General features: G+C 42.5%; 2 protein-coding genes across 2 annotated transcripts in view; both read left to right on the top strand.

Annotated features, from left to right (window-relative positions):
- The first annotated feature begins 1,518 nt into the window (after positions 1–1,518).
- The window catches only part of UBOX5 (U-box domain containing 5), a 43,263-nt gene continuing 17,287 nt past the window's right edge, over positions 1,519–27,494 (top strand). The window contains exon 1 of the mRNA XM_023737510.1: positions 1,519–2,143. The gene's annotated coding sequence lies outside the window, so the exon portion shown is untranslated. The remainder of the gene's footprint in view (positions 2,144–27,494) is intronic.
- On the top strand, positions 2,085–14,313 carry FASTKD5 (FAST kinase domains 5). The gene is made up of 2 exons (XM_004383021.2): positions 2,085–2,143; positions 11,464–14,313. The coding sequence occupies exon 2, from the start codon at positions 11,501–11,503 to the stop codon at positions 13,892–13,894; it is 2,394 nt and encodes a 797-aa protein (XP_004383078.1). The 5' UTR covers positions 2,085–2,143; positions 11,464–11,500; the 3' UTR covers positions 13,895–14,313.

The following is a 27,494-nucleotide window of genomic DNA, read 5'->3' as shown; positions in this document are numbered from 1 at the left end:
GCCACCTTACAGCGTTGGCTGATGTTGAGGACAGAATGTGCAGAAGTGAAGGCTGAGAACAGGTTTGTAACTAGTGGCAAGGCCCCAAAGGCAGAAGGGACCCAAGCATGCTGCAGAGCAGGGAGATGTCCTTTAGGGATAAGTTCTGTCCTTTTGGGTCATCGGTGGTACAATGGTAGAATTCTCGCCTTCCATGTGGGAGACCCAGATTGGACTCCCAGCCAATGCACTTCATGGACAGCCACCATCTGTCAGTGGTGGCTTCCATGTTGCTATGATGCTAAACAGGTTTTAGCAGAGCTTCTAGGCTAAGACAGACTAGGAAGAAAAGCCTGTGATTCTACTTTCAAAAACCCAATGGATCACAACAATCTGATCCACAGCTGATCATGGGGATGGCGGAGGACTGGGTAGCGTTTTCTTCTGTTGTGCATGGGTTGCCATGAATTGGGCGCCAACTCCAAGGCAGCTAACAGTAACAGCTGTCCTTTCTGACAAATCCCTCTATCATACTCACAAAGCCCCCGATCAAGAATGCATTCTGTTACAAATAACAAATCCTGATTTATAGGATCTCAAAAAGGAGCTTATTTTTCCTCACCTGACAAGAAGTCTGGAAGCAGGTGCTGTAGGTGTTGGTTCATCGAGCACCCAGACTTTTCATCCTGCCACTATTCCGTCCTTAGCATGTTGTTCTCTCCTTGCCACAAGGTGGCTGCCACAGCTCCGTGAAGGGATTGGAAGCATACCACTTCATCCTGAAAGTAAAAGCTTTCCCAGACACTCTCCCTCCCCCCATCCCCTACTCTTCCCTTTAAATCTGATCGGCCAGGACTGAGCCACATGGTCCTCCCCCTTCAAGGGAGGCTGGGAGATTGAGTGTCTGGTAAAGAGCAACAGGATTGACACCACTGCTTAAGAACAATTACAGTTCATCTTCTGGGGCTCGACTCTCTGCTCACTGTGAGTTCTGATAGAGTAGATGGCATGGCAACTGACAGTGTCTGCCCTGGTCTGGCCTGAATGAGAGCAACCTCCTGAGCAGTGACATCAGTGGTCTGGGCACCAAATGCTCACACCCAGGCAAGCAGTGCCCTCGGCCGAGCTCAGGAGTTGGGATGCCAGGCTTGCCCCTTCTTGCAGTAAAGGTGTCCTTCTCCCAACATTGATTTTGTTTTCCCAACAAGATGGAGCTATTCTCAGGTCTCCTTTACGGCCCTTAAAAAAAAAAAAAATTGCCATCAAGTTGATTCTGACTCATAGCGACTCTATAGGACAGAGTAGAACTGCCCCATAGGGCTTTCAAGGAGCAGTGAGTGGATTTGAACTGCCGACCTTTTGGTTGAGCAGCCAAGCTCTTAACCGTTGCACCACCAGGGCTCCTTATGGTCCTTAGGATTGGTGAAAGTACTGTCAAGGTATGAAGGCCCTGATGGGGATGGCAGTCCGGGGGTAGGCCCTCCTAGGAGGTCTCAGTAGAGTTTTCTTTGCCTTGTTGTGTGCCATCTGGCCATATTGACTCAGGTGTGATTCCTCCTACTTAGGGTCCAGGTCCTGAGGAAACAGCTCAGGCCTAGGTGGCCCCGTGCAGGGAAGTGGAGGATCACCCTCACCCTTGCTCATCTGTCATAGATTTGGCCTCTTCAAGCTCCAGCTCCTCACATCTAAGTCTCCTAACAGGCTCGCCTATCCATCACTAACTCTTTTGCTGAGAGTACTTTGCAAGTAAATCTCTATTATAGATGCATTATTACTGTCATTGTACAGATGAGAAACTAGGCTCAGAGAGTTTACGTAATTTCCCCAAGGTCACATAACCTTGAGTGGAGGTCCTGGGATTCGAACCTATGACGTGGATATTCGGTCACTTCCACAGCGGTCCAGCCACGGCGGTGTTTTTCCTCTGTAGGTCCTAGCCGCCTCCTAGATACTCAGCAATGTCCTTTGGCAGAAAACGTCCTTGGAAAACGCTGACAGCATCTTTTGAGCCTCGGCCGCACCCGTAGCTCGCGCAGCATGCGGAAGTAGCTGGTAAGGGGCCGGAAGTGGGTCTGGGAGGCCAGGGTGTTGCAGGAGTCGTCGTCGTCGCGGCTGCCGGCGGGTCTTGTGTTCGGGACGCGGCCCCTGCGCTTGCCAGCCTCAGGTGAGTGGCGGCGGTCGGGGAGGAGGTCGCAGCTGCCTATACCTGCTCTCGCGGCCGGCCTGGCCCTCGGCCGGCTTTCCTGGCCAGCCCGGGACGGGCGCTCGCGGAGGCCCATCTCCGCGGCCCCCGGTTCGGGCCGCGGGAGCCTCTCACAGGCCTGGCTCTAGGGAGAGTCTCGGAGATTCCCGCCACCCCGGAGCTCTGTGACCTTGCGCAAGCAGTTTATCTGAACCTTGATTTCTCTCTGTGAAATAGAGATAACGACAGTACTTGCCTCACAGGGCTATTGTGAGACTGTAGAGATACTCTGCCACACTTCGTATTACACTTTAATATGTAACATACAAATTATTTGGGACCTGAAGATTATGATTCTGTAGGTCTGAGTTGGGGCCCGATATTCTGCATTTCTGACCAGTTCCTGGTGAGGTTAATGCCTCTAGTTCGCAGACCACGCTTTGAGCGGCAAGTACATAGTACCAGGGACGGAGTGAGTGTTCAATAAATATAAACCCAATGTATTTTTTACCATTTTTAGCGATAGTTTTTGGTTACACAAGTTTAGCTAAGGATAGTATTGATGCTCCTCTCCCTTTTTTCTCTCCGGGGATAGGAAAAGCAAACGCCCTTTCTTTTTCCGCACAAATCATGACACAGCTCTTCTACCCTGACTCAGGGAGTTTTGGAACCTCCTTATACCAGTCGCTCCCCCCGTATACCAGCTACATTATCAGCGCCCTCAGGTGACGAGTCATTGCTCACTCACTGTAGACCCTTGGTCAGTGCTTCATTCTGCAGAGCTGGGAGCCAGATGCCACTCAACAAGACGAGTGTTTTGTGCTCCAATCATCTGTTGTTGCTAGAATCTGAATTTACTACACTTTGGGCACAACTCGGAGGTGAACTATGGAAGGGTCTTTTCCTTAAGACTAGACTAGAGCCATCTTGGGTAAAGATGACCAGTTGTGGGTAGTGAAAACAGCCATCTTTCCACAACTGGGTACTACGACTCACTGCCGTTGGTTGAATTTGCTATTGTCTGGCAGACCAAAATAAAATCTGAAGATTTAGTGCAGCATAGTACAGCTGAGAAAGTGGGGCCTTTGGCAGTTTTGCAGGTCTAATTTGTCACTATGATTTTTTTCCCCATTCATTGGTTTATTTGGTTCCCAACAAGGCCTTGTCATTCATCATGTGAATAAGTCAACTTTGATATAAAAGAATTCTGAAGTTGCTCCTTCACTTGTCTGAAATACTGTACAGGCTTGGAAATCTGGGAAAGCAGATAAAAGCAGGTGTTTGGTTGAGCCAACAGTGACAGGTACTTGGACCATTTGTATGAGAATTGTCTCTTATTACTCTGTAGGTGCAGGTATTTCTCTTTACCTGCCTGGATTTTTGTCAGTCTTCTAGTAGCCCTGTTTAGATGGGCTGAGAGGACGGGAGTGTCTGCTCCCTTCTGTTATACTCAGAGATCCTTTAAGGCAGTGGCTCCTACAGAATCACACTTCGGTCTTTGTCAGACTGTAACTATGTTGTTCTTGCCATTCTGATTGGGAAATATCAAAGTCTTAAAGAGGGGGACAGTAGGGCTACGTAAACTGAAAAAGTTTCATAGATGATTGTGATGTGCTGTTTTCTCTCCCATAAACATGGAAACTATAACAAAGTGGAGGGAATGGGCTGCCAGACTTGATTTTGGTTTGGCTTAGCTCTGTGGGTGATACTTATCTTGACCTAAACACCTTTGCACTAGTGCTTTATCTTCATAGTATTAATAGACCCTCTTTTGTTGGCTCTGCCCCTGTGTGGAAACTGAAGCACAGAAGAGAAGAGTCTAGCCCAGTTAGCATCCTCTTTAATAGCTAAAAGCTGCTATTGTCAATCTCTAAGCCTTCACCAGGGCTTTAGAGCTTTGTAGATTCTCAGTAGGAGACCTCAGACCTAGAGAAAGTTTTTTGCTTTTTTTCAAATTCTCAAGGTTGCTCGACAAATTATTACTGATACAGGAGTGGGGTTTGGAGTATCCATTTGTTTGTAGCAATTTTATTGGGACATAGGAGAGTTAAACATTTCTAGCAAAAGGATCAGAAATCAGAATTGAGGGATGAGATACAGTAGATGGTAAACTGAATATGCCGAGGATGTCGTATACTTAACCTACAGTTAGCATGGCTGCCTTCGTCTAACTCCTGGAATGTAGTTTAAAACAAAGATATTGGGCCTTGCTCAGACCTCTACCTGGAATGGGGAAAGGTAAGATTTCTTGTTTCTGTAAAATCACATCAGTTAGGATGGTTTGGGCACTGCCTTTTGCAACAGCCAAGGTCCAGGGCTCTTGAGGCTCAACTTCGGTTTATTAGGCCCCTGAAGAGGAGATGGTGAGGAGGGTAGACTTGGGGCACTTAAGCTAAGAAAGGGGCTTTGTAAAATGATGTCAGATGTCTCTGAACCTTTAGAGAAGAAGTCAGAAGATGCTGACTGGGCTTCTCATAGTGTCTGTTTCTAGCTTTCCTATGGATTCTTTGGGAGTCCTTGAGTAAGGAGGAACTAACTCCCTATTAGGTGTGTGTTTTGGTTATCTAGTGCTACTATAACAAATACCACAAGTGGATGGCTTTAACAAACAAATTTTATTTTCTCACAGTTTAGGAGGCTAGACATCTGAATTCAGAGTGCTGGCTCTAGGGAAAGGCTTTCTCTCTGTTGCCTCTGGAGGAAGGACTTTGTCCCTTCACCTTCTCCTTCCTGGTTGCTTGGAGATCTCTATGTGTCTTGGCATCTATCTTTCTCTTCCCACACCACCCCCCAGCTTGTTTAATCTCTTTTATATCTTAAAAGAGAATGACTCAGAATACACTGTCCTACACTAACCCTGCCTCATTAACGGAACAAAGACAACTAATTCCCAGATGGGATTATAACCACAGGCATAGAGGTTAGAATTTACAACACATATTTTTGGGGGACATAATTCAGTTCATGCAAAGTTTTCTTTTTCTGGGCAACACATCCGGACCTCTCCTTTGCAGTGCCCCACTGTTCTGCTTTACTGGTTTTGTATCTTCCTTGGTTTTCTTTTCTTTCCTTCTTCTGTGTAGTACTCAAGGCCCAACTTCTGAAGTGGTTATAATTTCTGACCGGTAGGTATAGACATAAGGAGCTCTGGTGGTGCAACAGTTAAGCTCGGCTGCTAACACAGAGGTTGGCAATTCGAACCCACCCAGTGTCTCCACAGGAGGAAGACGTGGCAATCTGCTTCCATAAAGATTACAGCCAAGAAAACCCAATGAGGCAGTTCTACTCTGTCACATGGGGTCACTACAAGTCAGAATCGACTTGATGTCATCCAACAACAATAACAAGTGTAGATGTGGTGTCTATACAGTTACTCTAAAAGTTGCTTGGTGAAAAGGTAGCCACTGGTTTCCATTTGCATTTTGGATCTGCGTGCCTCTAATACTCGTTATTCTGTCATCATTTCTGTGACTGGGCATCCATAAAGAAGTTGTATAGACAGTAGGAATTGTTTGCACTAGAAATAAGTTCTCAATATTTTCCTTGAATGTTAAAATTCCTTTATTGATTTGTCTTGAAGAATACCTTAATTCATTATTACATGCATTTTGTAATTTAAAAAGTTTTTGTTGAAATTATACATGTACATAGTTTAAGAAAGTTCTATAGAGCTTGTAACACTATCAGTTCCCTCCCTCTCTGCCTCCATTTTTGTTCCCCAGAGACACTGTCAACTGTCTGTTTCTTTTGGTATTTATCAGTATATTTCTAAATAACACATTTGTTATTTAGGGCTGGGGAGTTCTGTTACTTGCCGTCTCTTTTGTTCTAACCATGCCTGTGGTGCAATGTTAACAGAGATCCTAGCTATTATTTTTGAGGGCTATTTCATGATTTTTCAGTTTTATATTTAATATTTTGACATCTTCTTATGCCCCTAGGTCTCTGTATAACCACCCTATCTCTTCCTCTCCCTTTATCCTCCCAAAGTAACTTGATTGTAATTTTTGGTTAGGTTAATATTCAAGGTTTATATTAATAAGATTATGTAAATTTTATTCAGAGCTGAACAGGACTATAACATTTTCTGTCTTGTACAGATGTTTGTTTTCCTTAGTTAATAATTTCAGTTGATAATGTTATTGGCTTGGTTTTCTGTCTGCCTATCGCAGTTGTTCCCCAGATTATCCATTAGAAGTATAAATCTCTTCTCCTAGATAATATCCATCTCCTTCAAGGTGGGTTGGTTGCTCTCTAGGTCTGTTCACAGCTCTTGTCCTGAGGGTTTCCTTTGCTTCTCTCCTGGAGGCCCTAATTTCTGAATCCTGTACCTTTCCTGCCACCTTTTGGGCCTTCGATCGTGGTAGCTCTCTTCACCTTGATACGGGGCATCCTGCAAACCTATTCCTTAATGAAGATTTCAGTCTTTGAGGTCTCCTCTTTGTTCTTTTTGTAAGCAGTATGAAGTAATCATAGTGTTATCTAGAATCCTAGGCTATTAGAGGTGAGAGGGGCTTTTGAACTCACTCAGTTCTAACCTTCCAACTCCCTGGCACCTGGAAACCCTAGAAGACCATAGATTGTTCAGAGAGCCCCAGTCTGGAGCCTGTGTTTCCTGGCTCCCAGTCTTGGCACTCCAATACAACAAGCAACGTGGTTGTTGGAGTCATATAGTTTTGATGTCAAGCCCAGCTCCATTCCTTGGCTGTGTAACATTGGACAGGTTTCTTAATCTTGTGAAGTCTCCTTTTCCTCATCAGTAATATGGGAATAATAAACCTACCTTACAGCATGGTTGTAGAGATTGGAACTAATGCAGGTAAAGCAGCTCATACAAGACCTGGCATGGAAGATGCCATAAGACAACTATCCAAACCCAAAAATCAAACCCATTGCCATCGAGTCAGTTCCAACTCATAGCAACCGTATAGGACAGAGTAGAGCTGCCCCAGCGGATTGTAATCTTTACAGAAGCAGATTGTCACATCTTCTTCCCACAGAGTGGCTGGTGGGTTCGAACCACTGACCTTTCAGTTAGCAGCTGAGCGCTTAACCACTATGCCACCAAGGCTCCTTAAGACAATTATAGCTCTTATTATTTCCATCTTCGGACTTAACTGGAAACCCTGGTGGTGCAGTGTTTAAGAGCTACGGCTGCTGGCCAAAAGGTCAGCAGTTCAGATCCACCAGGTGCTCCTTGGAAACCCTATGGGGCAGTTCTACTCTGTCCTGTAGGGTTGCTGTGAGTCAGAATCAACTCAACGGCAGTGGATTTGGTTTTTTAGTTTTGGGACTTAACCTGTGTTTTTATAAAGCAAAAAGAGCCACATCAGTATAAAACACTGGATCTACACTAGTCAAACATTGATTTTCCAGTAAATGATTCTTTTGTTCATGTCAGGACAATGCATAGTAATTTTGTTAAGTATTCTTTGGTAATATTAATTGTGGTAATTTTAATTAGTTAATATACTTCAAGAATTGTGATAGTTTATAGGTATATTTGTTAAATTAATCCCTATATACTTCTGTATTAACACCAATAAATGGAAAAAAAAGTTAATTTATCAAAGATACAAGAGAAAGTCTCCCCACAAAGAAGCTATTTAGTTACTCTCTTTTTATGTAAGTATATTTTAGGTGGTGGCACTAGTTTGTGTTCCACTGAATATTTGTATGTGGTTTTCTATGTTGATGCCAGCCGCACACTTATCTTGTAGAGCAGCCTCCTACTGGATGGACATTCAGGTGGTTTTCAGTTTTTTACTTTAGAATAAAACAGCTATTTTGTAAAAAGTAAGTTTTTTTTCTTCTTTGAGTCATTTCTTTTTGTGTGTGTGTTACATATACTTTTTTTTTTTTTTAATTGGGCTTTAGGTGAAAGTTTATAGCTCAAGTTAATTTCTCATACAAAAATTTATACACATATTGTTATGTGACATTAGTCGCAATCCCCACAATGTGACTGCACACTCCCCCTTTATCCTGGGTTTCTTATGTCCATTCAGCCAGTTTGTGTCCCTTCCTACCTTCTCATCCTGCCTGCAGACAGGAGCCGCCCATTTGGTCTCGGGTATCTGATTGATTTAAGAAGCACACTGTTCACAAGTATTTTATGTTTTATAGTCCAGTCTAATTTTTGTCTGAAGAGTTGGCCTCTTGAGTTATTTCTTTTTCTTTAATTTTTTATTGTTATAGTTTGGATGACGTTTACATTTCAAGTTAGTCTCCCATATAAAAATTTATACATACATTGTTATGTGACCCTGATTGCTTTCCCTGTACTGTGACAGCACACTCCTCCTTTCCACTCGATTCCCCATGTCCATTCAGTCAGCTCCTGACCCTCTCTGCCTTCCCACCTCACCTCCGGACAGAAGCTGCCCATTTAGTCTTTTGTATCTACTTGAGCTAAGAGGCACACTCCTTACGAGTATCACTTTATGTCCCATAGTCCCATCCAATCCCTGTCTGAAGAGTTGGCCTCAGAAATTGTTTTAGTTCTGGGCTGATAGAGAATCCAGGGGCCATGCTTTCCTGGGTTCCTCCAGTCTCAGACCATTAAGTCTGGTCTTCTTACTCAAATTTGAGTTCTGGACCCCACCTTTCTCCTGCTCCATCCAGGACTCTCTGTTGTGCTCCCTGTCAGGGCAGTCATTGGTGGTAGCCGGGCACCGTCCAGTTCTTCTGGTCTCAGGCTGATGAAGTCTCTGGTTTATGTGGCCCTTTCTGTCTCTTGGGCTACTACTTTCCTTGTGTCTTTGGTATTCTTCATTCTTCTTTACTCCAGGTGGTTGGGACCAATTGATGCATCTTAGATGGCCACTTGCAAGCTTTTAAGACTCTTGAGTTATTTCTTAGGATTTAGTTCCCAAGGTGAGATGAAGGACTACAGATTTGAACAGTTTATGACTTTAGTTGCACATTGTGTTGGACTAAATTTAGATTCAGGTTCCAAAACAGGTCTTCTTAAAAGCACTGTTCTGTCAGCTGAGGAGTTCTGTTACCTGTTATCTCTTTTGTTCTCACCCATGCTGCAATATTTTTTTTTTCCCCATACAAAAATTTGTAGCCATGCTGTAATATTAACAGATTCCTAATGATTATTTTGAGGCATGCAAATCTTCAGTTATCATCTAAATATGAAAGAAAAAATTACTTCAGTACTGTTTTCCTAATTTTTAAAAATTTGGTCATTTCTTTGCTCTGACAGGGAACACAACAGAGAGTCCCTGACAGAGCAGGAGAAGAGTGGGGTACAGAACTCAAATTCTAGTAAAAAGACCAGACTTAATGGTTTGATTGAGATTGGAGGGAACCCGGAACGCATGGCCCCCGGACTCTCTGTTAGCCCAAAACTAAAACCATTCCTGAAGTCAACTCTTCAGACAAAACTTAGACTGGACTATGGGACATAAAATGATACTTGTGAAGAGTGTGCTTCTTAGCTCAAGTGGATGCATGAGACTAAATGGGCAGCTCCTGTCCAGAGGCGAGATGAGAAGGCAGAGAGGGTCAGGAGCTGGTTGAATGGACACGGGAAATCCGGGGTAGAAAAAAGGAGTGTGTTGTCACAGTGTAAGGAGAGCAACTAGTGTCACGTAACAACGTATGTATAAATTTTTGTATGACAGACTAACTTGAATTGTAAACTTTCACTTAAAGCACAACAATAAAATAAAAGTTGGTCATTCATGTTCACAGGAATAAACTAATGGTCTATATAGCATGGGTAGGCGAACTTTTTCTGTAAAGGGCCAGATAGTAAATACTTTATGCCTTGCAGGCCATATATTCTCTGTCACAATTACTCAGTTCTGTTCTTGTGGTATGAAAACAGCCATAGATAATATATAACGAATGGGCAGGATTATATCCCAGTAAAACTTTACTTACAAAAGCAGGTGGAGGGCTAGGTTTGGCCCCTGGGTTATAGTTTGCTGACCCCTAGTCTGTAGCATCTGGACCCACAAGTTGAAGCTTGATGTGTAGAATGGTCCATAGACTACAGGAAAGAACCAAGTACTATGTAAAAATTTAGTGTAAAAGAATTCAGCTCTGGTTCACAAAGAAATTAGAGCATACATTCTTGCTACCTGTGAAGCTGGGTTGCTAGAACAAAGCCACTGGCCAGTTCTGCACTCCGTTGGTTCTTACGCTGTGGGCTCTGGAAGGAACGGGCTGACAGCAGAGTCAGTCAGGCATTTCAGAAAGTCATTCTGACACTCTCAGAACTCTTATGGGGTTTTCTGCAGCAATAGCCCCGTCTGGGCCATCGGTTGACAGCACAGTCTCCCTGGGCCTTGCTTGTCAGGCTTTGGCGCTTCTCAAGGGGAAGAAAAGAGAATAAGCTTCTAAGGAAAGCAAGAGTACAGCAGAGTCAATTTCATAGGCTTCTCATGGTTACTTTTGTGGGAGAAAAATGGGAATTGTGCTGATCAGAGGCAGGATAAGGAAGTAATCAACACTTGACTCACTGGAAGCATTGCTAATCTGCCTCCTCCAGAGGAAAGCTGTGCTGCTTCCCTGGCTTGTCAGCAGGGCAGTCACATGAATTGGTGTTCCCTGAACCATGAGCCCAGCTTTGAGATGCTCTTTGCTTCCCACTCAGGAATTGACAGTAAGCAGCCTCTGTCCTCTCTGTCGAAATGAGTGAGTTTTTGAGTGTACTTCTCAATTGCATGACTACCCTGCCATAGTGATTCACTCTGTTACAGGCCTTCTGGAGAGGAGAATAGGCCTCTTCTAAAAGGTACAGGATCTTATCGCATTAGAGCAACAGAAATTCTGTAATGGAAAAAGTTCTGTCCTTTAAGAACGGGGAGGGTCATGGAGGTCCCACCTTTTATTTTGTGCTTTTAGTATGGCAGCTTTTGCAAACTTTCTTATTCTCCAAGTGGGACCTTTATGCATTGATATCAAAGAGATGGAATGAGGTGTTCATTTTTGTTTCCAGATTTCTTTTTGGAAATCTGCCTTCCTCCCTTCCTGTTGAATGTTAGCAGAACAACTGTCTCTTCTCTAACCATCATTACTTCCCTTCTACAGTGAAAGAAGTCTCTCTAGAAGGAGAGCTCCTTCATGTAAGAACTGTCTGACGGTTTGGGGTTTTCCTATCCCTTTATGCAGGGCACATGTTGTTTATGCTTGATATATGTTGTCTTGGATTTGTGTTGAGCATTCACTAGCATTGAACTTACTTGAGTGGACAGCAGTGTAGTTTTAATCCATTTCTTATGATGTATGAATTTTGGTATTGTGATAGGTGGAAGCCACTCATTCTTCATCTACCCTTTTTTCAGTATCTGGCACCAATTCTCGCCCAGTCATTTGTGATCCATGGCTCTTGTGATATGCCGAAGATTTCCAGGCAGTTTCTGTGGAACACCTCCCCGACCAGCTCTTATCAAGTACTATACAAACAAGAAATTGCCTGGTCAAACCTCTGAGGACTGGGTTCTGACTGCTAAAAAGATCAGTACTGACACCAGAATGGCAGCCACTCTCAAGCTGTTAAAACCTCTAGGATATCAAGTGTTTTGCAGTCCTTTTGCCTACAGTGCAACCCAAAGTGTGGCATATTGGAATATGAGAAGCAGCACACCACCTCAGGGACAGGACCCTGCCAAACAGGTTGAAAACATTTGTAGCACCTCCTCTTCCTGGAGGATCCTGACAACCAGCAGTGCGCCCCTGGGTGTGGAGTTCAGCAAGGCTTCTGCCTCTAAGGCCAGCACGTTGCAGCCAGACTCACCAAGCACTGTGAGAGTTGAAGAGGATGTGGAAGTCTTTGATTCCTTTGAAGACCCCCGAGCTTTCCTGCAGCTGAGACCAGAGTACCAGCTTCACAGCTATAACAGATCTGAAACTGGTCAGCCACTGTCTGTTGCAGAAGGTGAACTAATTTTGCACAAAATCACAGTTTTTCAAAATAATCTCCAGCCCCAAGTCATTACTGATTATTTCTGTAAGCTGAGCTTTTTGCCTGCAGAGCATCATCCTATTTTGCTGTCCAGTACTAGCTTTACTTTGCTCTGTCAGTTGAGTGTGAAAAACATACAGCTCTTTGATACCCCAGATCTGATCAGTATTTTGAAAGCCTTTGTCCGTTTAGAAATCCCTCACTCCCATCCAATGCTAGATGTATATGAAACCAAATTTTGTCATCAGGTGTGGGAAATGAGCCTGGATCAGCTTCTCTTGGTGGCTGACCTCTGGCGGAACTTGGGCCGTAGAGTACCTCGGTTTTTAAAAATCTTTTTTAGTTATCTTAATTTTCATTGGAAAGATCTCTCCCTACCACAGCTGATTCACTTAATATATATTATAGGTGAAAGTCGGCAGGTTCCCCAGGATCTAATGCAAAAACTGGAGTCATTGATCCTCAAGTACATAGATTTGATCAATTTAGAGGAGGTTGGTACAGTCTGTTTGGGGTTCTTTAAATCAAGTAGTAGTCTCTCTGAATTTGTCATGCGGAAAATCGGAGACATGGCCTGTGCTGACATGCAGCATCTGAGTAGTTATGCCTTAGTGAATATTCTTAAAATGTTCCGCTTTACACATGTGGATCACATAAATTTCATGAAACAATTTGGACAGATTGCTCCTCAGCGAATTCCTTCCATAGGAGTTCAGGGTGTCATGCATCTGACTCTTGCCTGCTCAGCCTTACGCATCCTGGACGAAGGGGTCATGAATGCTGTGGCTGCTTCTTTGCCTCCTAGGGTAGCACACTGTCGAAGTAAAGATGTTGCTAAGATTTTGTGGTCATTTGGAACTCTGAATTATAAGCCACCCAACACAGAAGACTTTTATTCCAGCCTGATAAATGAGATTCACAGAAAGATGCCTGAGTTTAACCAATACCCAGAACACCTGCTCACCTGTCTACTTGGTCTGGCGTTTTCTGAGTACTTTCCAATAGAGCTCATTAATTTTGCTCTGAGTCCAGGGTTTGTCAGGTTAGCTCAGGAGAGAAGTAAGTTTGAACTCACTAAGGAGCTATGTACTCTTGATGGCACAGTTGGCGTCGAGTGTCCAAATTACAGAGGCAATCGTCTTAATTCTCACCTTCAGCAAGAGGGGTCTGAAATGCTATGGAACTTAGCAAGGAAGGATATGAACTCAAAGCCTGAATTCCTAGAAGCTCTCTTTTTACTTGAGACCGTGTTGGGTGGGCCCCAGTACATTAAGCACCATATGATTTTGCCTCATACCCGATCTTCTGATTTAGAGGTCCAGCTTGATGTCAACATGAAGCCATTACCATTCAACAGAGAAGCCACATCAACTGAAGATGTGGCAAAATTAAGGCTTAAGCATGTGGGAGTCAGCCTTACAGACAATTTGATGAATCAGCTACTAAAAGGGAAATCAAGAAGGCATTTCTGGGGGAAAATTGAGTCAGAAAAGAAAGCAGCCATACACTTGAGGGGCTCCCTTTGCAATGTGACAGGTAGATTGGAGGCTACAGAGATGGCTGACCTATGCCCCCCAGCCCACCTGCAGGCACCACAAGTGAAGCTGGCTATTCAGTTAACAAATAAGAACCAGTATTGCTATGGTTCCAGGCATCTGCTTGGATTGCACAATATGAAGAGGAGGCAGTTGATTCGGCTTGGGTATCGTGTGGTAGAATTATCCCACTGGGAATGGCTCCCACTACTGAAACGAACTCGCTCAGAAAAGCTGGCATTCCTCCATGAGAAAGTGTTTACCTCTGCACTCTGAAGGGCCTTTAGGGGCATTTCTACTTGCACTGTGCAAGTGTTACGAAACAATTATAAAAGCCAAAATGAGGTTTGGTAATAAAATTATCTGTTGTAGGGACTTAGTTGTGCTCTTATCTATTGGAACTAAGTGTATGTAACTGAAAATTGTAACCTGGTCCCGTTGTACAGGTTGCTGCTAATTTATGCGTATTGCTCTTGGGTAAATAATAAACATTTTAAAGTGTAAGATGAAGTAAGTCCTATTGCATTTTTCTTTATCTGCCTTATCTCATGGTTATTTTAAATTTTTAGAATAAAAGTGTAGTCAGACATAGTCTGCAGCCAGTTTTTTAAAAGTGATTTTTATATGCTTTGCTTTAAAGTAAAAATCTTTTTTATCTTCCTTACATTTCATGTTTTTTTCCCTGTGTGACCCTATAGGACAGAGTAGAACTGCCCCATAGGGTTTCCAAGGAGCAGGCTGGTAGATTAGAACGGCTGACCTTTTGGTTAGCAGCAGAACACAACCACTGCGCCACCAGGGCTCCATGCATTTATATATATATATATACACACTTACATGTTTGTATGTATGTATATATATAATATATAATAAAACGTTTGCCATCTCAACATTTTTTACATGTACAATTCAGTGGCATTAATTACCTTCATCAGATGAAACCATCATACTTCTCTTTCTTGTGTAGATTTGGATGTGTTTGTCCTTAGTTGCTTGTTCTTCCTGCTTTAAAGAGCCATTTCAGAGTTAGTGTGCTAAATATCTTCCTCTTAGCTTCCTCTTCCCCGTTTCTGCTTCTCCTACATAAACTTTTTTCCCCTGGGACATTTTCTCCCTGAAAATGGATCTGTTGTTAGTTGCCGTCAAGTCAGTTCAGACTCGTGGAGATCCATTTGTGCAGAGTAGAATTCCATAGGCCTGTCTTCCAAGGTGCTTCTGTGTGGGTTTGAACTGCCAACCTTTTGGTGCTTAACCATTTGCGCTGCCCAGGTACTTCTTTAAAATTGGACCTAAGAGAGTAGAATTATATGAGTGCTGTTGGGCCAAAACCAAAAAAACCAAACCTGTCGCTGTCGAGTCGATTCATAGCGACCCTGTAGGACAGAGTAGAACTGCCCAGGCCAGTAGGTCCCAAATCTATTGATTAGGCAGAATGTTTTCCATGACGGGTAGCTCAGGTGAGAAGGAAACATGTTACCCTCCCATAATAGGAAGTCCAGTGGGCTTCAGATTTGGTTGATTCAATCGTATTAGAGCCACAAGCAAAAGGAGATTATACATAGATAGGTAAGTAACATAGTATAAGTGACATTTTGTAAACACTTGGCAGTCTGTGAGAATTAAAAGGAATCAGTACATACTCAAGTTTGAGAAATACTTATTTAAGTTTTTAAAAAATGTATTGATTTAATTTTGAACGGGTAATATAATAGCATGATTCCCAAGGTATTCAGTGAAACATTTTTCACCCACCTGTTTTCCTGCCACATAGTCCCCTGCCTGGAGATAGCTGGTGTTACCAGTTTCTTACATACTCTTGCAGAGGCAATATACAAGGAAATAAGTGAACATACATATTTTTTTCTTTTTAAGTGAATACACTTGGGTATGTATTCTTTTTGTATTATGGAAGCTGGTCTTTCATTTTTTTCTCTTCCAAGTAGCTCTCAGCAGGGGGCATTTAGAAAAGTCTGGGGATGTTTTTGGTTATCAGAGTGGCTTGGCAGCGCAACTGAACAGGGATGAAGGGATAGTCTCCTACAAGAAAAAATTATAAGGAAAATGCCAATAGTAGTGCCTCCATTGAGAAACATTGCATTTGGTGGTTTGTAGATGTGAAGATCCACCTTGCTGGATTTTCTTTTTTTTTTTTTGGATTTTCTTATTGTAATAGTTTTTTACTTGATTCTGTTGGAGTTTTCAGGTATATAATCACCATTTGCAAATAATGGTAATTTTACTGCTGCCTTTCTAGTTTTTGTATTTCTAATATTCTTTTGTCTAAATGTGTTGTTTTGTATTTTAGTTAAGAATGGATGTTGAATATCGTCAAATGAGTTTTGGAATTTGTGGAGATGAACATATTTTTACTTTTTACCTTTAATATGTGAATTATATACTAAAGTTTTCTAAAACTGAACCATCTTCACATCTCTGGTTAAATGTCACTTGGTCATAGTTTGTTATTCGGGGAAGTTTTTAAAAATATAGATTCTCAGACCCTGTTCCTAAAGTTATGTAGTGGAGGAATCTGTTTTTTAAAAAGAAACTGAAAACTTCTCAGGTGATTTTGATAATTAGCCGGTTTGTGAACTCTGTGTTTTAAGGCTACAGTTGGGGATTAAAGCAGCTTCCTGGGCTGTGTGATACAAACCTTCTCTTTGTTTTCCCTCCCCCTTTTCCATCAGCTTTTTGGCCAGCTACCCCGCCCTGGTCTGCTTTTTCTTGTGCCTCTTTATCTCCTCCAACAGTGTCCTCCAGATAGAGCCTGGGCTCCCTTGTTTCCCCTCCAGCTGCTCAAGATAAGGGTAGTCAGGGCGAAGGGTCCATTCTCACTTACCTTGTCATAGCCTTGCCCACTGGCCCTGCTCAGAGCAACACTGTTGTCCAAGTTGGCCATGTCCCCCAAAACTGCGTATGCAGCTTCCCCCTGTGTTTATATCTGGTGCCTTCAAATAGTCACTTCTTTGCTAGTAGGAGCCCTTAAGGTTGGCTCCTGAGTCATCTTGACATGACCCCAATAGTCTTTCATAGTATCCTTGCTACCTGAGGTGATGAGGTGTTCCAAGATCATTTTGTACATTTCTTGTTCCAAACTCGGAGTTAGCTGTTTCTCCAACGAACTCTGATTCCTTGTAAGACTAACCCACCTTTCTAACTTTTATTTCTTCTTATCCGTCCTCACCCACTACACTGCATATTTTTGTCATCTAGCCTACTCAGTCTTTCCTGGATATGCTTTGTTTTTTCCACAACTTTGGACCTTGTCCTTGCTTTTATTATCTACCTAGAATGCCTGTCTCTTCATATTTCTAGAAAAATCATATTCAAGGCTACCTTCTCTCCTACGCTCCATCTTACCCACACAGACAGAATTAATCATTCAGTTCAGTGAACGTGAATTAAACATCTGTGTTGGGACCTGAATAAGACACCGTTCCCTACCCTAAACGCACTGTTAACACCTAGATGTAGTACAAAGATTGAAAAACTCCATGGGAGGGTAGGGGTGAGAACCTCCTGCATTCCCATAATAGGGTACACTTGAGCAAGGTTTTGAAGAAAAGTAGGATTTTAAGGGTATATGTAGGGTCATTCTAGGCAGGCAATGTGCCTTTCGCACCTAAAAGAAAGCCGAGCTGAGCTGACAAGGCTTTCTGTGCTGGACCCTGTTGCCCTTCACCTGTCTTCTGTCTCCTATCCTGCACTCTCCAAGGGCTTTATCTGGCTCTTCTCTCAGCCTGGAATGCTTTTCTGGGGCGCCAGGCATTATTTAGGTCGTCTCTCAGAGGTCACTTCTTTGGAGAGGACTTCCTTGTCCATGCTGACCAAAACAGCACACCACCCACCCTCCCTACTTTCACCTCCCCACCCCGCCTTAGGTGTGCTGTCATTTTCTCCTGCTTCATTTTCCTTGCTGCTCTCATTAGCATCAGAAATTATTCTGTATTTGTTCACTTGTCTTCCTGGTGGGAAGATAAGCCCTTTGAGTTAACTTTGTCTAGTTAACTTCCTTATCTCTGGTAGGTCCTGGCAGATAAATAATGTTTAGTGAGTGTGCTCTGGGAATTTAGAGCAGCTGGGCATTGCTGAAGGAACTCTGGTAGTGCAGTGGTTAAAGCACTCGGCCGCGAACTGAAAGGTCAGCAGTTCAGATCCACCAGCCATTCCATGGGAGAAAGATGTGACAGTCTGCTTCCATAAAGATTTACATCCTTGGAAACCCTGTGGGGTGGTTCTTCTCTGTCCTGTAGGGTCACTGTGAGTCGGAATCAACTTGACACAGCAGGTTTGGTTCTGGGTTTTTTTTGGACATTGCTGGAGAGTCGGGGTGGCAGGCAGAGGGTGGTGCTAGAGAGGTGTAGAGAGTGTCTGAGTCACGAAGGCCTTATGGCCTTGCTAAAGAGCCTGTCTACAGGGGCTGTGTGCCCCTCACGGGTTCTAAGTCAGGAGTAATTGGGCCAATTCGTGTTTTTAGAAAGGAGCAAGATAGAAGTAGGTTGGGAGGTGGGTGTGAGATGACGCAGGGAGAATATTTCACAGATGTTTGCAAGAGTCCAGGTGAGAGATAATGAGGGCCAGAAATACGGGAGTGGAAAGTTGAATTCCAGAGATGTTTGGAAGGGGAACTTGACAAGACTTGCTAATTGATTGGATTGAAATTGATGATTTTGGTGCCTAGAGTGATAGTGTCAGCAGCTAAAATTGGGGCGAAAGCAGGAAAGGTGTTTGAGTGGGGGGCTGCTGATGAGTCTGCCCTGATCATGCTGAGAAGTCAGACCTTTTACGTAAAGGTCGAGGCTCAAAATGGGGACTAGGACTGTTTGCAGTCAGAACCACAGGTGGGTGAAATTGCCTGGGGCAGAAGAGAGGGAGTTTTGCAGGCTGGGAGGGGGAAAATGACCAAGAGTAGAAACCGATGTTTATGGGGAGGATGAAGAAACAAGGATCCTGTGATAAAAATGGAAAAAGAACAGATAAACAGATTTAGGAAAAAATGGTGGCATAGAAGCCAAAGGGAAAGGAGAGTATTTCAAAAAAGGGAGGTTAGTTGCTGGGGACAGATCAGTTAAGGCAAGGACTGAAAAGTCTCCAGTGTATTTGGCAGCTTGAATATCATTGATGACTTTAGCAATGGCAGTTTGAATTGAATCATCAGGGCAAAAGTCAGACTGCAGACCTGTTGAATGAGTGGAATTAAGGAATGGATTACAAATGTTGAGAACCTTGGAAGAGGAGACTTAGCAGGGGTTAGAGAGGGGCTAGGATCGCCAGATAATACAAGATACCCAGTTAAATATGAATTTCAGATAAATAATGAATAATTAATTTAGTAAGTATGTCCCAGATACTGCATCCTTTATTTTTATTTGCTGAATCTGTCAACCGTAAGAGGGACCCAGCATTACAGCAGGATTTTTTTGGGGGGTGGGGTGGGGCAGAAAAAGAGTATGTTTACATGTTGAGGAAAAGGATCCACTAGTGATAAGTGGAAGATTCGGGAGAGAGGCAAGAGAGGATGGAATAAGGCCCTGGAGGAGAGAGACTGAGTTAGGGTCAGGTTTCTATGTGGAGAGTCTGGCCACATACCTGGTTTCCCATAGAACTTAGTACTGACACTGTTACTAAGGCACTGAGTAAATGGTATTAGAGCCTTTTACACATCTTGTTTTGAGACTGTGAGTCTCTTAAAAGTAAAAACTGTGCCCACTTGTGCCTAGCAGAGTGCCTTGCACATATCAAGCCCTTGAAGGGTGAATTGGCTCCAAGTGGCTCCAATTGCAAGCTTCTTTTGGGCCTACACCTGTGTTCTGGTCTTCCGTGTGTACCTCTCACTGGTTGGGTGACTAAGTGGGATAGGCTGGGACAGCTGTCTTTCATTTTAACCAGCTCTAGGAAGAATGCACGCAAGTCATTTTTTTTTTCATGGATGGACAGATAATTTAGAAATTATAAGAAGTATTGTGCTTCTTTAAAAGCTGAAGTGCCCAATTTATAAAATTGCTGAGTGCATTGGTATTCCACCCACTCTTTGAGGTTAAATGCTTTTCTCTTATTTGACAGGTAATCTTTTCTTCTTTTTTTTACCCCTCTTCTGTAACTTGTTTGAGCCTAGTCTTTAAGAAATGTGTATCTGCCAGAATTACTTTCCTTTACATTTTTGTGAGACTCAAAATCGTATTGTATAACTCAGCTATGACAACTTCTTTGTAGGTTAAGGGAAAATGGGTGCTCGGTGTTCAGAAAGTGTCATGGTCACCTTATTCTCTTCCACATTATCCCTCCCTGCCACTCACTGCCCATCCCCAGGTTCTGAATCCTCAGTGAGAAAAGGTTTGCTTGGTTTCTTCAAGCTGCAAGGAAGCACAAACAGACACCTTCCAGATAGGGTGACCAACTCATTCCAGTGTGCCCAGGACTTTCTTAGTTTTAGTAATGAAAGTTCCGTGTTCTAGGAAGCCACTCAGTCCTGGGTAGACCAAGACAGTTAATCACCCCCCTTCTAGATTCCTTCTCACTGTTTCCCTTGCACTTTCCATGACAAGGAGAAAGGTTTGTCTCCATCTGGACATCCAGACCTATGGGGCAGTCAGCTGCAAGAAATACCCTGGGTGTGTATCTAGGTCCGCCATCCTCTCTGATATCATCCTGAAACCTCAGAAATCCAGTCCAGTTATTTAACTCACATTAACTTTAAACATATAAAAAGAATAACAACAACTTATCCTACCACTCTAACACATTGCCTCTAAATTTCTGAATAACCAGGAGAGAGATTGTACGTGTATACATATTCATCTGTATATATTTCTAGGTAAAGATCTTAACAAATGTGTGATCATAATATTACTACAATTTTTGTGTTCTTTTTTCTTTATCCTTTAGCATTTTTCTACATACTCATTTAAGTGACATGAATGTCAAGGGTAACCGTGTCACTCAAGTTTGTGGGCTTAACTTGAGTCTTCAATTGAGGGGTTTCGATCTAGGTGAAGAACTTCAAGACTTCTGTGACAATACAGTATTTGAATTTATAAAATAAAAGACTTCTTAAAGGGCAGCACAGGGATCCTTGTGATGGAACTGTTCTGTATCTTGACTATGGTGGTCGTTACACACATCTACACATATAATAAAATTGTATAGAGGTGAATACCACACAAACGAGTGCATGTAAAACTAGTGAAACCTGTATGAGTGGATGTAATGAATGGATCAGTCTTCTGGTTGTGATATTTTACTTTAATTATGTTTGATGTACCTCTGGAGGAGACTGGGTGAAGAATACATGGGATCTCTCTGCAGTTGCTTAAAACTGCATGTGAATCTACAATTTAAAAGGTTAGTTTAAAAAATTAAAAATTTCTTAGAGGACAGTTTTCAGATCCTCAGTACTATGCTATGCATAGCTCATTTTCCTCCTTTTAAAGAGTACCCCTCCCTCCAAAAAAAAAAAAATTAAAGGAAGAAAATGTCAAGGAAAAAATTGAAACTACAAGAAGCGATTTGCAAAGATAGCCCCTTGTGTAGTATAAAAAAGATAGTGGGAATGCATCAGTCAGGGGAAAGGGAAACCTTGAAGGGCAGATTGCCTGTAAGTGGTTCAGAATTGCTGTTGTCACCTAGGAGGTTAATGGCAGACTTTTCTTTAGTGTCATTTCTCTGCCTGGTTATAAACCTCTGACTTCCCTCAGACTGGTAACTTTCAAGCTTTTTTTTTTTTTTTAAAACTGCCATCCTTAATAAGAAATACCTTTTACATCAAAACCCTGAATAAACATACATATAATTGGAACAAAAGTTTCACAAAACACTGTTCACCCTCATGTGTAGTGCATTCTGATATTTTCTTTCTATTCTACTTAATTTTTTTTTTTCAATGCTAATTATCGCTTGGTAATTTGAGTTCTTGATTCTTGACCTGCAGTTTGGAAATACACTGCTCAGTCTACCTGGTGAAGTAGTCAAAGCCCCTTGGCATGACATTGAAGGCCTTCACCATCAGACTCCCATCTGTCTCCCCAGTCCTGCCTGTTATTCCTCCTTCTAGCTAACTGGCACATACAGCATTTCCTGAACCCACCTCACATTGTCCCACCTCTATGCCTTGACTCTTACTGGTCCCTCTCCCTAGTGCCATTCTTGTTTGCACCTCCTGGCTCCTATAGTTGAGCATATATGGTCCGTTGTACCACTAATATGTAGAGCTGTCCATGAGATCAGGCATGTGCCCTAGTTGTCCCCACTTCAAATGTTACTCCTACCAGTTCTTCCCTGGCTTCTGGGTATACTTTTGGCCAATATTTTTCAAGATCCACAATAAGAATTACATTTTATATTGGATCTAGTGTATATATTTGTTTTATATATGTATAAAACTAAATACCTGTATTATATGTACTTTGATATTTCATATACTAGTCTAGTTTTTATTTCTTTTTTTTTTTCTTTGACCCATAACTTGATTTCAGAAATGGTAAGTTGAAAACCATTGATTTAGGCCATCCTTCCCCTCACTCATTGGCTTCTGCAGAAAGCTCTGTTACAAACTTTTATATTCTGTAATCATTATTGGAAGGAAGCGTGTGTCACTTTAAGACTTGAGGACCATACCATTTCGTTTTTTTAAATATATTTTTTTTTTGTTGAGAATATACACAGTAGATCATACATCAGTTTTAACAGTTTCTACATATACAATTCAGTGACAGTGATTACATTCTTCTAGTTGTGCAACCATTTTCTTCCTTCTTTTCTGAGTTTTTTCTCCCAAGACCATTTCATTTTTATCTCTATACCCTAGTGCCTAGCACAGGGCTTATTAATGTTACATGAATCTGCAGTATCCCATCTAAAATTAAATATGAGCAGATCAAATTCAGTAGTACATTTAGAGAACAGTCTGCCGCAACCAAATAGATATCCTGGGAATAAGAAGATAGTTTAAAATTAGAAAAATGTATTACTATATCTCATTAGTATGCCAGTTAAGAAAACTCATATGGTCTCAAAAAAATTAGAATTCAATGCATATTCCTGATTAAAAAACATTCTGAAAATTAGAATGTGTTATTAGCATAAAGAATATTTCAATCTAAGTATGTTCAAAAATGAAACATTAAAAATAGGAACAAAACAAGGATGCCCACTCCAATTGTTATTGTTTAACATACTTCTGCAAGTTCTAGCTAATGTAAGATAAGACTCAGAAGTAAGAGTTACCATTTTGAGAAAGGAACTATCACTGTTACTGAGATGATAGGATTGTAGAAACCCCAGGAAAACCAACTGAAATAAAATCAATGAGCTCAGTAAGACAGCTGAATACATAATAAAGATACCAAAGTAAAAAACTTCCCTATATATAGCAATAGAAAAAAATTATGGGGTTAAAAACTATTTATATGCCAATTTTTTTTTTTAACATGTTGCTGTAAAAAAAATTAGCATAGTGCCCTTACAGAAATGCCTCACATGGGAGGGCATGGTTGGCAAACAAACGTAGAAGGCACTTGTTATTTGTGTAAAAATATGGTACGTGATTCATATTCACACCATAAAATATTGAATTGCTTTAGAGAAACAACTTCCTGGTACTGAGACCAAAGAGAAAAATTTTTCATAGGTGTCAAAGAGAGGATACTGTGTAGGGTAGAGAATGATTATTTTAACAACATAATAATATAACATGAAGTTTCTTGCTAGTAGGCCACAGAGAGCCAATGAACAGTTTGGTAAAGGGTATTTGCAGTGGAGCGAGGAGTGTGATGGTAGTTGTGACTGGGATAAACATAAGGATATTCTGTACACAGGTCTGAGGATCAACTCAATGAAGTAATTTGTTTCAGAGACTAAAGTTGTAGTCCACAGACTTATGTGTCATACCACACTGGTGCCCTGTGAATCTTCACAGATTGGCCACTGAATTTTTAACAGTGTGTTAAGTTTGTTTTTGCAGCAGCTGAGGATCCAAACTGCTAAGATGTCTGTCAGATGGTGGAGTGGGGTGTGATCTGCAGTAGCTGCAGGGATGCCAGGCAGGAGGCAAGAGGTGCCACTTAGTTAGGCTGACACTAAAGAGAATCTAATGTGGATGAACTGAGCAGCCCCTGTAAATATTCTAACAAATTAGATTTCGCTAAGTGCTGTGGAGGGCAGTGGTCTGTGTCTGCTACAGGTCCATATACTTTAATGGTTGACTAGTGGAGCTGACAACCGCTGATGAAGGTTGAGAACCCTCATGAGGTGAAATGCTTGAATAGAAGGCTAGCTTACCCCCAGCTAGCTTACCTGCACACAGAAATGGGAAGAGGAAGGAGCTATGGGCAGGAGCCAGATTTACCTCAAAAAACAATTTGAGGCCCAATGCAGCACATGTTGGAAAGAAAGGGCAGTCAGTCAGGGTTCCCACGTTTTTATATGATAGAGCATGGACACATTAATTTTAAGTCTGGAAGAATTGTTTAGTAAGGGAATGGTAGCAAACCTTGCCCTCAGTAATAGGAAAAAAAAAATAGTAGTAAGATATCCATAGAACATCCAACTCTAAAGCAGTATAACTTCCTGGCAAATTTTTCAAGGCAAATGGTATCCAAGCAGCAGTAAGCAGAGCAGCTAAGTAAGGTTTGGAATCTTAAATCGTAGCTTAGCCTCTCTTTAAGCATCAGTCTTTTTCATTTGCAAAATAATTTATTAGTGGGGTAGGGAGGGAAAAACACTAAATAGATAAGTGGTAACTTTGGTGAAGGGTAAGACAGTACACAATACTGGGGAAGCTGGCACAGTCTATCTAAGGCAAGGTCATGGAAGCTTTATAGATACATCCAAACTCCCTGAGGGACCAAATTACTGGGCTGAGGGCTGTGGGGAGCGTGGTCTCAGGGAACATCTAGCTCGACTGACATAACATAGTTTATAAAGAAAATGTTCTACATTCTATTTTGGTGAGTAGCATATGGGGTCTGAAAAGCTTGTAAGTGGTCATCTAAAATACTCCACTGGTCTCACCCCGCCTGGAGCAAGAGAGAATGAAGAAAACCAAGGACACAAGGGAAAGATTAGTCCAAAGGACTAATGGACCGTAAGTACCAAAGCCTCCACCAGACTGAGTCCAGCACAACTAGATGTTGCCTGGCTACCACTACCAACTGTTCTGACAGGCATCACAGTAGAGGGTCCTGGACAGAGCTGGAGAAAAATGTAGAACAGACTTCTAACTCAAAAAAAAAAAAAAAGACCAGACTTACTGGTCTGACAGAGACTGGAGAAACCCCGAGCATATGGCCCTTGGACACCCTTTTAGCTCAGTGATGAGGTCACTCCTGAGGTTCACCCTTCAGCCAAAGATTAGACAGCCACGTAAAACAAAACGAGACTGAATAGACACACCACCCCAGGGAAAGGACGAGAAGGCAGGAGGGGACAGGAAGGCTGGTAATGGGGAACCCAAGGTCGAGAAGGGGAGAGTTTTGACATGTTATAGGGTTGGAAACCAGTGTCACAAAACAATATGTGTATTAATTGTTTAATGAGAAGCTAGTTTGCTCTGTAAATCCTCATCTAAAGTACAGTAAAAAAAAAAAAAAGAAAAAATAATAACTTGTTAATACCTACCTTAGGGTTTTTGTGGGGATTAAATGAGATAGATGATGCATGTTATGCGTTTAGGGTAATGCCTGACATATGGCACTCAGAAATGTTAGCTGTCATTTTTTATCATATTATTACTATTAGTATTTCAAATATGTGTTTGAGGTCACCATAATTGCACTTCGTCAAGGACAAATCTGATTTATAACAGTACAAATAAATAAAACCTAATGTTTATTTTTTACAAATTAATAAATGAACAGAAATACTGTGCCCATGAGTATCATAAATTGTTGCAGCTCCTCACACGGGGCACCATCTGTCGCAGCGGCGATGGTTGTCGGGGCGGCGGAGACAGTAACCAATGCCACAACTCTTATAGACAAGTGGGGCCAGGAGGGTCACTCTGAGGTGTCGACCCTGGCTTCAGTCCCAGGAGTTTATTTATAGTCAATACAGCAAGCAGTGAAGCAAATAACAGAACAATGGGCTTTGGGTGAATAACAATAAGTTTCGGGCAAGGGAGGAGGAATTCAGGTAAAAAAGCCAATCAGTAACGGGTTTGGAAAAACAAGTCGTGACAAGTCTCAACATGTTGGGGACAAGTCTCAACATGTGCAGCATAGAGGGCTTTATACATCCATATTTGAATAACACATATCCCCACATTTCCCCCCTTTTGTTTAGTCAATGGAATAAGAATCAAGAGGATTTTCACTGGTCCAACAAGTGTCCGTTAGGACAAAGTAAAATTTTCTCTACGAGATAAAGTCCAAGATTATCTCAGCTACTGTCTCCACACCTCAGGGCCTGGCGTCTTAGTGAGTCCTTGTGAGCCCAGCTACAGCTAGGGCACACTCCATATGTTTAAGGAGGAGAAGTAGCATAGCTATGAGTAACACCTGGACTTAGTCGCCTAGATGGCGGCCATAGCGGGCTCTTTAAACTCATGGTGCTGGTTTTCCACCGGATAGCATCTGATTTTTCACCAGGTTGTTACTTAATGCCTGGGCTTAATGTTCCTAGATGGCAGCCGCGGCAGGCTCTTCAAACTCATGGTGCTGCTTTTCCACCAGATACCATCTGGTTTTTCGTCAGGTTACTAAGTAAGAGTGATGCTCTTATCAATTGCATAGCCGGAGTGAGCAGACTCAATGTGCCTTTCAGATGTGTAAGACAATAGAGGATGATCTTATGAGGATAACATAATCCTCTGCACTAGTAATGTCCTGATTGTTGGACCCATGGGTTTCCTCTGACTCTCATTTTGTCAGGTAAACACTAACTTTTAACATCCACTGAAATTATTATTCTTAAAGGCTTAAAGATTTATAAAGGCTCAAAGATTCATTAACAATCAAACAAGCAATGATTTACATAGCTTTGCCATTACTTGGAAGGGAATCACTAGGAAGGGTAATTTACACATCGTAACAGATTTAGCAATCAAACAAACACTGGTTTATACAAATTTACTGTCAATTGGAAAGGAATCATCTAACTTAGAAATCTATCTATACAGAAGCATCTAACTAGGAGAAGCAGAAAATATAGAGGAATTTACACATAACAAATTTTCGTTGGGAACTTACTGATTAACAAATTACTGATTCACAAGATAATATAGGATGACTATTGAGGATTGATTATCACGAGGGAAACCATAGCTAGAAACAGGTTTTCAGGTGTAAGTGGGGCACCTGTAGTTGAGAGGATATGCTCAGCTTTGGCGGAGAGGGCTTTCAGACCTCCCCATGTTACCAGTATTGCAGATCTCTGTTGTTCAGTGTCCATCCCCGGGGGAAGGGGTGCTTTCGGGTCGGATGGCGGCATTTCAGTGTTCATCCCCGGGGGACGGGGTGCCAGTGTTAGTTGCGGCTCTGGAGTCGGGTCAGATGGCGGCCACCGAAAGGGTGGTGGCAGCGGTTCAGAGAAGGGAAGGGGCGGAGGCACAGGGCAGAGTGTGCCGGTGCACGGGGGAGCCACAGCGCAGGGCGCGTCCGGGACCTCTAGTCGCGGCTGGAGTGCAGAGCCCGCTCTCGCCTGCCCAGAGCCTCCAGGTGGGGCCATCCCGGGCGGTGACACCCCAGGCGACCGGGCTGGCAAGCCTGGGCAGCCGCAAGGGGAGTAGGGTGCCTGCTCGCGCCGCCGCCTGCCAAGAAAGACAGGACGGACTCCAGTGTGAGAATGGCGGCGGTTCCCATCGGAAGGGTGGTGGCTGTCGCTGGGTCATGATATGGTTTTACTAATCGGGTGGGAATCCAAAGTGGACCTGTACGAGACAAAA

Source organism: Trichechus manatus, unplaced genomic scaffold, assembly GCF_000243295.1.
Source record: "Trichechus manatus latirostris isolate Lorelei unplaced genomic scaffold, TriManLat1.0 scaffold00104, whole genome shotgun sequence".
NCBI classification, from domain to species: domain Eukaryota; kingdom Metazoa; phylum Chordata; class Mammalia; order Sirenia; family Trichechidae; genus Trichechus; species Trichechus manatus.
The sequence above is the reverse complement of the archived record's forward strand: the minus strand, read 5'-3'. Positions and strand labels throughout refer to the sequence as shown.

Coding starts and splice junctions, on each gene's coding strand:
- FASTKD5 (XM_004383021.2), top strand. CDS start 11,501: ATGGCTCTTGTGATATGCCGAAGATTTCCAGGCAGTTTCTGTGGAACA.